At 36.1% G+C, this 12,280-nt stretch overlaps 1 protein-coding gene across 2 annotated transcripts in view; it reads left to right on the forward strand.

Moving 5' to 3' along the window:
* Positions 1-12,280, forward strand: part of HIBCH (3-hydroxyisobutyryl-CoA hydrolase) — a 44,828-nt gene that overhangs the window by 22,299 nt on the left and 10,249 nt on the right. For both annotated transcript variants that reach the window (XM_080598846.1, XM_080598847.1), the window contains 5 exons: positions 20-98; positions 4,756-4,901; positions 5,925-6,011; positions 7,961-8,019; positions 8,903-8,984. In XM_080598846.1, coding sequence (XP_080454972.1) covers positions 20-98; positions 4,756-4,901; positions 5,925-6,011; positions 7,961-8,019; positions 8,903-8,984 — 453 coding nt within the window. The remainder of the gene's footprint in view (positions 1-19; positions 99-4,755; positions 4,902-5,924; positions 6,012-7,960; positions 8,020-8,902; positions 8,985-12,280) is intronic.

The following is a 12,280-nucleotide window of genomic DNA, read 5'->3' on the forward strand; positions in this document are numbered from 1 at the left end:
GTTTGTGCTCCATACGTAGGGAGTTGGCCTTTCAGTCCATGGACATTTCCGAGTTGCTACAGAAAAGACTCTTTTTGCAATGCCAGAAACAGCAATAGGTAAGTAGATTTTAACAGATTATCATATGTTAATATGTTTCAAGTTTCACTGCTCATGTAAATGGGATGAGATACAGTTGACTGAAAGCGATAGCAATAGTGTAAGAGTTTTGAAAAGGAACTGGAAATGACCATATATTGAAAGTATTTTCTATTAAATTAATAAAAACTTGTCTCTGAATTATGACATCGAGATTATGACATTGATCATCGAGATTCTTAAAACAGGCTAGACTGACACAAAAACTATCAGGATATGATGCTTTAAAAATGGAAGTACATGTGAGGAACTAAGTCTTTGCTACAGGTATAAGCAGATAAAGTCAGAAGATCCCAGTGCAAATGTGCTAACCATTTTACATTTGGAACTCAGTGTGGAGACAAACTACATGATCCACAATGTTCATGAGAAATCCTAGCTTTTTAAGTGGATTAGTAATGTAGATCAATTGTAGTTGCGTACAGATTGTGCACAAGATCACTTTTTTTTTTTTAATAGCAACATGTACCTTGCGTTTTCTGATGTTTGATCCTACAACCTATGTCAACTCTGAGATGTACAATAGAAAATTTTATGGCCCTGAGCTACATAAGGAGGGTGGTATGCCTCAAGAAAAGTCAGATTACAATGAACCTTCTTATGAAATCATTCATGTTTCCCTTGAAGACAATACTGGTACCAACAGGGTATCCACACTGAATGTATTACTGTCTGACTTCTGGATTCCCTTAATGCTTTCTATATGTCTAATTCCCACCTCCTGCTTACCAACGATGTTTACGAAGATTGCTTCAAACCTATTACCTATCCTGCATTTCTGTCCTCCAGAGTTTCTAAGTTTTTATATCATTCAGAGGTAAAGAACTGAAGGATGATTGCAAATGTCCTTATCTTTATGTCCTCAAATAGAAGAATGCGGCTGGTCTGTAAAATATGGCCCTGTTGAACACATTTGTTCAGAATAGAGAACCTTATCTGGTGCTTAAATAGTTTAAATAGCACCAGATATGGGGCTTTTAAGTTCAGTCTTAGTTTCACTTCAAAGAATTAGTAGTAAGGAGTATTGGCCATTACTTCCTCAATAAAAGAATTTCCAATTATGTAATGATAAAGCTAAGAAATCACAGCAAAAAAATGAGGAATCCGTTTTGAAAAGAGAATAAATATAATAATGTCATCACAGCTAAATATGATACATGCTTTGCTAGTGATTAGATTTTTATAGTGTCCAATTTCTTCCTCTGCTGAAGGAAAACGTAGTAAACTTAGATAGTTCAAGTATTAAAGCTATAATAATTTAGTAAACTCCTGAGGCTAATGAACAGTTTGTTCTACAGGGAAACTACTTGAAGCAAAGATTTATTTTTTTAAACTAACAGTAGTTCTTTTGCATATAAAATTATTCTAATAAAGACACCTTGTTTTCTTCTTCAAAGGTAAAGATACAGGTAGTCTTATGCTAACAAAGATTATGTACTTTACATACATTTCCTGTGTTTACAGGGACTTACTAAGCACAAATAGACTGTAAAGACATGTAAAGTAAAAGCTTAGGACTTGCTTAGGAAAGAAAGTAATTAAAACCCTTTTAGGATCTATTAGAAGTCAAACCACTGAAATCTGTTTGGGTTTAAGGGCTTAGCTGTTTTGATCTCTGTGGTGTATGTTTAAAATGTCTAGCTGCCTAGAGATTCTATTAATTGAATTTTTCCTGATATATTTCAGAAGGCATTATGCCTTTTCTGTGAAATGAAAGCAGTGTTCATTCATCTGCTACACTTTCACACCATTGCTTATGCACTTAGCACCATAAACAAAAGGTGACATTTATATGCCATTTTGCAAATAAAAGTTCTAGGCTGTAGGAGTTTCAAACTGATAGAGATAAGATGAAACATGGGAATGCAGTTGAGATGTAGGAGGACGGGGAAATACCTTCCCTGGTGGGAAGAACGAAAGATGAAAGCATATTGTAAGAAATGGGCTTTAAGGTGCTGTTAGAGTAATAGCAGACACTTTCTTGTATATCCGTGTAAGCTTTTAGCTTTCTATAAGTAATTTACTAATAAATCTCCAGCTGCCTCTGCAAGAAAAGGTGGAAATGTTGTTGTGGTACCTTTATCTTTTGCTTGGCAACTGCATAGACAATTTAACAGTTGGGATTACAGTGAAGCATGTTGCATCTATCTCAAGGCTCAGGCTGCAAGTCAGTGTTACAGGCACAGGCTTTTCGCCTGGTCAGCCCAGCAGACATTCATTCTCTTACTTTAGTAGGCATTTGAAAAATAATTAGTTAAAAACATCAAAAGGAAAAAAAAAAATCAAGTATATGGAATATGTTGAGAAACTCAATAGTAAGCAGAAAGATCTGAGAAGCAGTATTGAGAGCATTAAGAGAAATACTTAGAACAGGCACAAGAGGAGTAAAAATTTAAGAGGAAAGGAAGACAGGAACCTTGCATAGGACTCAGTAGAAGCTATAGTGGTCTATACTCTTAAGCAACTGAGTAAGTTAAAGTGGATTAGCTAGACCTTCACTAACCCTGCTTGTAAATTCTGTACTAATTAAAGAGATCTTCATTCAGTTTAGTTTTATTGACTTCTGAAGCAACTTAAATTCATTCTAGTTTATTTAGAATTAATTTTCCTGTGTATGGCCATGTGAAATAGCCCTATAAATCCCAGCATGAAGATTGCTTTTCCTCTGGAATCTGAGGGAAACTAATGTGACCACAGGAAGAATAATACTTCAGCATCAGTATTTTAATTACAGCAAAGAGGAGAAGGTTGTTGCAGTCCTGATGGATAGGAAGAATAATATAATTGCCTTTTTGCTTTGGAGGGGATTTGTAAGAGAACTTTCATTTTGAAATGAAGGAATTCTTTTGCAGTAGTAGGAAATCCAAGAAGAGACAGATGAATAGAAATATAAAACTAAATGGCAGTCTTGGCATCAACGTTATAGATATGATGGCTCAAACTGAGAAGGTAAAATGTGGAGTAGACTATTCATAAAGTGACTGCAAATGAAAAAGAAAGTAAGTGATGAGATGGGGATAATACAGCTTAGGGCTTTTGAAGGGTGCCACCAAGACATTGAACGTTTTAGGAGAAGAGCTGTATGTCTCAGTAGCCTGTAGAATGGGGAGTAAATCAGTTAACGGCAACACCCATATCAGCAGGATTAACTGATAGGAAGTGGCTCCTGAAAACAACTTGTGATGTATTTGAGGCTGCAGGACTTAGGGAGGACCAAAAGGGAGCCAGAGGAGAGGTTGAAAGATGAGTGAGAACATAAAGCAGTGATGAACGTTTATAGATTACTGAGAGAAGACAATGAAGTGATGATTTAAAGAAGCCTTCCCTTGATTCCATCCAAGGGAGAGGAATATTCAGGACCCACTAACTGCCCACATCACAAAATATTTGCAATAAGTCCTTATATAATACATACGAGTGACCTTTCTTGAATGAAAGCAAATAGTGTGAGTGAAAAATTGCCATTTTCTATCAGAACACCATTTAAACTCCTGTACATCCTAATCTTGCCCATTAGTCTTTGCTTTGGCAAATGTTTTCTGAGTTTCTTATTTGTAATATGCTTTCTGCTTCATTTATCTTTTTTTTTTATTTATCCACTCAACCCCACCCTACAATTAATTTATTCAGAAGACTTGCAGTCTCACGAATCCCCCACTGGTGATTACTTCCAAGTAGTAACTGTACACTCAGTTTCTTTCCATTTGATTTCTGAGACTGAGACAGCTAAGCTTAAGTTTTCTTAAGTTTAAGTATACTAGAAGTTACAACAGGTGTTTGAATTTATTTTGTGGGTGATTAATGTATGTAACAGAAAAAGGTAGATATTGACAAAGTGACAATTTAAAATATTTAAGCTTTCCTGTGGGAAAAAAACTTTTTCCATACGCTTTGATAAAAGCTATATATTTTTCAATTATATCTTTTATTAAAAGTTTTATATTTTATTCACATTTTTTTTTTAATTACCGTACTCTGTGGAGTAAAAAAAAGTAAGACAGTCACTACACTGGAAAGTTTTATAACCTTTTAAATTGCTAAATTGCAGGTTAGTCATAGTCCTGTCAAAGGACCAGGCATTAGGACAGCATATAGTGCCTCTGCTTTCAGGAAGCGCTGGAAATATTGTTGATCCATTAATGAACTGTTAGCCCCAAAATTTGGTCAGGCTTTCTATACAAGAGGTACTTCATCAGTTTAAGATTTTTATCATAATAGAAGATTCCACAGAAAAAGCAGTTTCCAGTCTGAGTTTGCACAAATGATTCTATAATTCCTTGTCAGTTGTTTGCTGAGAGAGCACTCGATTCTTCAGGCATCTAAGAATTTCTCAATTTGTAGGCAAATCGGATGAAGACTGTAGTCTGGTATATGTTTGTAAATTACGTGCCAGTGGAAAGAATACAATTTGGAAGGTGCTCAAGAGTTTGCTTTTAGCAAGCGTTTAGATGACAGAGGAATGTCAAACCAAGTCAAAGAGAAACTGGGGCAAGAAAGCCACGCCCAAGTCAGGGAGATGGAAGTGAGACAAGCAGAAATAACAGAGTTACATGCATGGCTGGGACAAGTTCTTCTCCCCTCACTTTCTTTTGTTTTGTTTTGTTTTGTTTGTTACAGGCCTTTTTCCTGATGTCGGTGGAGGATATTTCTTGCCAAGACTTTCAGGAAAGATTGGCTATTACCTCGCACTAACAGGATTTAGGCTGAAAGGAAGAGATGTGCTAAAAGCGGGCATCGCTACACATTTTGTAGAATCTGAAAAGGTAAACTGCTAACCAGAGCTAGCACGGGCTCATCCTGGCACTGCAATGACAAGTTTGAGTGGTTGAGCCCACCAGCATACATTTAGCAACTTGAGTGTATGCAGAGGTGCAGTTGTCTTAGCTGGCCCTGCCCTGTGAACGGGAGCTGTCAGGTACGCTCAAGCTGTCCTTATAACACTTGCCAGCTAGTGACAGCTTTGCTTGGGAGAGGGAGCAAATGTTGCTGTCGTCACGGTGCTGCTGTTTAAGGGCATGATTTGCTGAGCATAATAGAAGTTGCTTGAAAAATGGTATGCTCTGTCTTCATCCTCTCTTACTGCCTTCACCACTTCTGTAGTTTGCTTTCTGGGTACAATTTAGAGAACAGTGTCTGAAATGAGTGGTTATTTATACAACCACGAGTCTCTAATTTAGGTAACAGCCAACTAATGTGTTCTTTATAAGTCTCCTTAATAGATATCCTATTTGTTTCTTACAGCAGCTGTGAGAAAATGTAAGAATTAGCATATTCAATAAAATCAGAGTCATAACGTTCCTGTACTTTAAGAGAATATAAGTGAAGGAGAAACAGCAACTGGCTCTTTCGCTATGAAAAGATTCATGACTGTCATTGTGACTGCACCGTTGGAACGGGTTGGATATGCAGGCTAGCAGATACTATTTTGAGCAGAGCATGGTTGCCAGGCTCCTGCTCTTTCCCCTCAGAAAGTCTGGCTTTACCTGCTTCAGCTGCAGCAATGCACTAGGGGTCTGCTCAGGAAGCAGTTTTTTGCTGATCACTGCAGACACACTTAAATCCAGATGGTTCAACACTTCTGAAAAGTGAACTCCAGCTCCTTGTATTGCTTGCTTGGTACTTCTTCAACACCTGGTCAAAACGTTGTTTGTTTCTTTTTTAGCTCTATGTGTATGGTTAATGCATGTATACATAAATGCATTTATACTATAAAGTACTATTAGCAGTAATGATTCAATAAGTACATTTTCCTTTACTTACTTTTAATTAAATCTTATTTTCAATAGCTACCTGACTTAGAGAAAGACCTGATAGCATTGAAATCTGCTTCAAAAGAAAATATTGCAGAATTACTGAACTCTTACCACGTGAAGGTAATGTGAGTAACTACAGAAATCAAGCAGAAATGTTAGTTAAGTGTATGTAAATACAAATTATTTTTTCATGTTGCTGATTGTTTGTTTTATGGTTATAAAATAATGGGTTTTCACACTCCTTGCACTCTATAAAATATTACTTCATAGCGCTAATGCCTACAGTCAAAGTTGAAATTTAAAAGTCTTTCTTTACTTTTAATTCCTGTTGTGGTCAGCAACTTCTTTCCTTCTGTTTTTTCTATACAGGTTCCCAGCTGGTAGCATGATGATGCAGAAAATACACTGCTGTTTAATTTTTCCTGTTACTCTCTGATTTCTAGCATGCTTTACAGAAGGCAAAATACATAGCCATTAGCAGAATGAGAGTGGTACTTGATGGCAACTGCAGTCTAGGGAGTTATCCTGAAATCCAGGGTTTCGGACAAACACAAATGAAAGGGAAAGAACCATAATTGTGCTCCAGAGGCTGCAAAAGTTACAGTGCCAGTTATTCGATACTAGGCTGCTCACTTTGAAGTGGATGTTATCTTTCAATCCCCTTTTTCTTTATTGACCTGAAGAATTATGCTAACTTTATGCATTTGATGTGAACTTTAGCATTATTGTGATGCATACCATCTGCAGGCAAGGTTCAAAGTCTGAATTTAAGGGCTTACGTTGTTCCATTAATTTCTCAAATATTTTGCAAATTTGTAACCTTGAGATAATTAGAAGACTATAAATAAGCACAGCACTTATCTATAGGGTCCATATTAGCAGAGTGCAGATAGGTTCTAATGAAAGCATATGAGGTCTTCAAAGCAATACTTTCCTGGGGAAAAAGATGCTGTTCTCCCCAGTGGACAAACCCGTAGATTTTGGAGGTGAATTTAACTGTACTGATAACATGTGTTTAGCATTTGTGTTAGCCCCACATAACAATGGGCATGAAAATAAAAGGTTTTGGCTTTACAGTGGATTTTTTAGCGGCTATTTCAGCTGTATTGATGTGTGTTGTAATTTTATTTCAAAAGAAAGGGAACTTCTGGAGCCACACTGGGGTTCACTGAAATCAGTAACCCTGAGCATTATTGCCCATTTGTTTGGATTTAAAATGAGCAGTGCTACTCTTGCTATTTCTGCTCTAGAATTACTAAGTTCATAAATAAAGATTAACTAAAAAATACATTGGATAAGTTAATGGCAAATAGTGGCACTAAATACTTCGACAAATAGAAAGCTATGAAATAGAATTAATTATATGTTGTAGTATGCTGCTTTACAAGATGACATTTAATGGAAAAGGAGGCTGCATATTTTTAGTGATCAGAGCTGAATTGACAGGGAGCCTCTTTCTCAGCTTCAGCTGCTGCTGTTGAAACATATGCCTATGTCCCAAGCCCCTTAGTGCCAGAAGATCTAAAACATTTGACAACCTTTCCACATAAATTCGTCAGGTCTTTCCAACCTTTTAATTGTCTAAAATTGTGTAAAATCACTGAAAGAAGAAAGGTACACCATTACCATACACCTTTTTTTTTTTCTTTTTTTACACATGCATATATATGTATCTGTATACATTTAAGGAAACCAAACATCTCATTTTCCTGTCTGCTACATTCTCAGGTTTTTGAGGATATTTATCTACACTGGCTTTCCTAGTATATTTGATAGAAATGTATTGATAGAATAATTGTGATTACTTGCATACAATATAACCACTGTCAAATGCGCATATGTTCTAGCTCAGAGCAAACACTGTATGAGATGACACCTTTAACATTCACAAGATGAAGCGAGAGGTTCATTATGCATATTGTAAAACTAATTAATTAAAAACATCTTATGAACATTAAATGTTCATTTATGATATTTCTGTAACAAGTCACTGAAATTTTTCAGTACTGGTAGGCTTTTTCAGACAGTCTAAAATAACCAAGTAAAATATGCATTTGCTTTTTAAATAGAGCAAAATTGATCAAGAAAAGGAGTTTGTACTTGATGAACATATGGAGAAGATTAACAGGTATTCATGAATCTTTCTTTTTTTTTTTATTCCTTTGGACAGAAAACTTCAAGTTAAATCCAGTAGCAGTATCAATGTTCCAAAGATAAGGTGATGGAGAAGTTAGTCATTTAAACATTTGTTTTTGGGGTGCCTTGTGAAGCTCATTAAATATTTCAGTCTTCAGTATATTAAATACTTTTGAGCATAGTTGCCTGATTTGTATACCATTCTTTTAAACAACTGCCCTATGGCACATGAAAATAAATATTTTTTATAGAATATTGGATACGGTGAGTAATTTTTCATCTGGAAAGGACACGTTACACAGCACATTCATGTTCATTGGAACAAGGTTATTCCTATGGTTGTTTGGGACTTCTTTGTATCAGAAAAGAAAGCAGAAATAAGGGAGAGCAATAAGAAGCTAGAAATCTTGAGGAAGGACAATAGCAACTAAATGTGGAGATCATGGAATCATAGAAGGGCTTGGGTTGGAAGGGACCTTAAAGGTTATCTAGTTCCAGCACCCTGCCATGGGCAGGGATGCTGAAAGGTGTTGAAGATGAATGGTGTTGGCACCAAACCAGTAGAGCGGAGCTGATAGTTGAAAATGTGATGCATCATAAAAATATAAAAAAAAAAGGACTGATGGTAGTAATTAAGGTTTTTAGATAAATATCAGAACTAACGTGAGGTGTATTAAAACACTAGAGGTCTGTAAAGGAAGAGGGGATGCTGTCAACTGAGTTACTTAAAATTGAATGACAGGGAACACTGCTAAGAAAAGCCAAATCACCTGGTTAAGCTCTGTTTCTAATTTTGCAGTTACTAGCATTTCATAGGGAAGAGGAAGGCTGAAGCAGCAAGGCAGTTAATGTGTGGTTTTTTTTTTTTCTTTTAGTCTTTTTTCAGCAAATAGCATGGAAGAAATTGTTAAAAATTTAAAGGAAGATGGTTCTGCTTTTGCCATTAAGCAGCTAGAGGTAATGCCTTTGTGTTATTTTTGTTAGAGATTAAGCCTGATTCTGTACTTTCTCATCTTGGGACAGTCTATAATCACCTTATTAATGTAAATAAAACTGCATAACACCAGTAGATGCAATCCTCAAGTTCTCACATGCAGTCATATGGGATTGCAAGCATTTCTACTCTGAGAAGAATATTCCTCTGTGAAACCGCAAAGCAAATGTCATTATATGTTGTCTAGTGCAATCTAGTAAAAAACAGATGCCCTTTCCCTTTCCCCCCCCCCCACAGTCAGGGGTTGATGGTGACAAAGGTTCCTTTTATAGCTTCTCATTTTATTGGCAGAGGTTGGAATAAAACAGTGACAGAACAATGTTGTTTGTTTTCTTTCATTTCAGTTATCTCATTTGGGTAAATAGCAAGCAATTTATCAAAGTATTTTTTATCTTATTTAATGCATCTGAGTGTTGGTTGTAGTCCCTACTCTAAAAGTGTACAGTAATGCTACAAGCTTCCTGCATACTCCAGCCACAAAAGCGAGAAGCATCTCATTTATATGAAGTCTTTATATTTTCCCCTTCTCCTTTGAAGTACCTGTATTCAGGTGCATTGTAGAAGTTTGTCTTTTTAATTACTATTCAAATAGTACTTACAATTTGATGGTACACAATCATTTCTCCAGCAAAAGCTTTGCTTAAACTTTGGTTACATCTTACAGAATCCTGCTCTTGTAGTAAAACAAAACAGAACTATCATCTACAGACTTTCATTGAGCTTAAGGCATATATAACTGTGACGTAGTATCACTGACGTTAGGTGTCCTGTCCCTGCTACTTTCAGGATGGAACAGTAAGTTTCATAATATTATTGAATAATTACTCAGGGTAACACATACAATTTTATTTATACTTTTTAATTAAAGACCTATCATCTTGTCTCTGGAACTCTCAAACAGTTCTGAGAAGGAAAATTTTCAAATCATCTTCATGCCAACTAGTACGCCTAGTACTTTGCAATATGTACTACAAAAGCAAAATTGAAAGAAAGAGGAGGCTAATATTTTTCCACTCGTATTCAAGTTCCATTAATTAAAGCAGTCAAACAAGCTGGTCTCAGGATAATCATTTTACGTGTTTGGAAAACTGAACTCTACCACAGACTAACATCATGTTTTTCTCCCCAAGTTATATATAGGCTGTATGATTCAGATCTTTACTTTTTCCCCTGTGTTACAGATAGCAGGGAAAAGTAGTTATATTAAGGTCTGTGAGACAGTTTGATAGCATGCTAATACCAGTTACTTTTGAGGGCTCTTTATAGTATTGAATTACAACCTAGTATTTTATTTCCAGACATTACGAAGTTTAGCATAATTTTACAGGGATACCATTTTGAGTAGTTTTGATGGAGGTTGAAAACAATCAAGGATAATTTACATATAGCTTGTCCTAACATAATGTCATACAATCTTAAAACTTCAAAATATCATCAGACCTGGTGGAGATGTGCTAAATAGCATACAGGCTCTAAAGGTTGGTTCGTCTATTTGAAATACAGTTTTACTACAACAGATGCAAGGATTCTGGAAATACTTTGTTACTGAAATTTGTTAACTGGACTCTTTGTTTTACCAAATTTGCTCCAAGTACCCAAACCTGCAACACTTGCTTGCTCCATCTTCAGCCTCATAACTCACATCTTCCCTATTAAAAAAATAAATGTTGTTCCTTGTGATTCCCAGAGTACATTTCTGTCATAGTTTTAATTTAGTACTTAAATTTATCATCTACTTAAAAATTACAATTGTATATTTTTTTAAATTCCTCAACCAAAACATGGATCTTTTGTTGCTTCGATTCTTATTTTGTGTATTTAATAGGACTTCATAGCAGACTTTCTTTCCTATGATTGGTAAATGAGTGTTATTCCTGAACAATTGTGTATTTTTTGTTCTGTACAAGAAATCAGACTGTGTTAATAAACTGCTTCTGTCTTTGCAGAAATTTGTTAGAAATTATTTTCTAGCAAGTACAAGGCTTATTAGTGTGAACGTGTACGTTAATCTCAGACAAGTTTCTAACAGCACATATTCTGTACTAAGCAAGAAATGCTTGTAGGACTAAATCCTTAATTTATTCTTTTCATTTTGTGAATATTTCACAGAAGGAAAATGGATTTATGTTAAAAAAAAAAATTTCAAGTGTAAATCTAGTTTCACCACTAAATGTTTGCCAATTAAACTGGAGGTTTTGTTTTACTAGGGAAGCAGAATAGTAATTAACTTTAATTGTAGCTGGAGGACGAATGGAAGCTTGCACCCTGGTGGCTGAACATTTTATAGCACCTACAAAGCAGTGGCTGGCTACATTGCTCAGCAGGGATCACCTGGCAGAACCACAGCAGTCTGAGGTTATCAGATGTTATCCCTGATAGCAGTTTGATGACCTGTGTGAAGCAAGTCATTTTCCGTATCAGTAGTATCACAGTACCTATAGGATAGGATGATAGTTTCCTGTCGCTTTGAGAAACCAAGGTTTCACTTTAGTGTCCAGGCACAGGAACAACAGCACATTCAAACATTAAGTAATTAGAGACTATAAACGATTTAGTTGCAGGAATGTTTATTCTTTTTTTTTTTCCTTGCTGTATATTTGTTATGACACATATCCCTAAGCTTATTGAACGGGCCCTAACCGAAAGGTTAATGCAACGTAGTACAACATCTCCTAGTTTGGAGGTACACATCAGCACCTCCCCACCTTGGGTGTAGAGATACCTTTTAGCATTAATAAAATGGCACTGTTAGTCCTGCTATATCCAAGTATACTGTGAACCATGCTATCCTAGGTGTCCTGTTCTCTCCAGTCTACACTACTTCTGCGTTTTTACTTTCTAGATATGCCTGCTTGGCAGGCTTTCACCTATTTGATACTAAAATGGACTGCATGAATAAGGAGAATGTAAATTTGTTAAGCCATTTTCAAACTGAATTTTAACGATTCACATCAAATTTTGAGCCCAGCTAATCCTTTGCATTTTAGTACTCCTCTTCCCACTTAGCCTATCCTATCTCCTTTTCAGGCTTGTTCCCAAGTACCAATTCCCTCCTCCTCTTTGTACAGAGGATTTATTTATAGATGCACTGGTGACTCATTTTTCTGCATCACACCTACCCATTTTCTTCCCTTGTTCCTCTTCCTTCAGCTTGATTTATAACAGTGCCTCCTTCAGCCTCATTGATATGCCAAGATAAGGCAGCTGCTGGGTGCACAAGACGAGTTAAGTGCTGTTTTCAGATCTTCCCCTTTTCAGA

This window comes from Anser brachyrhynchus (genome assembly GCF_964034855.1).
Source record: "Anser brachyrhynchus genome assembly, chromosome: 7".
Lineage (NCBI taxonomy): Eukaryota > Metazoa > Chordata > Aves > Anseriformes > Anatidae > Anser > Anser brachyrhynchus.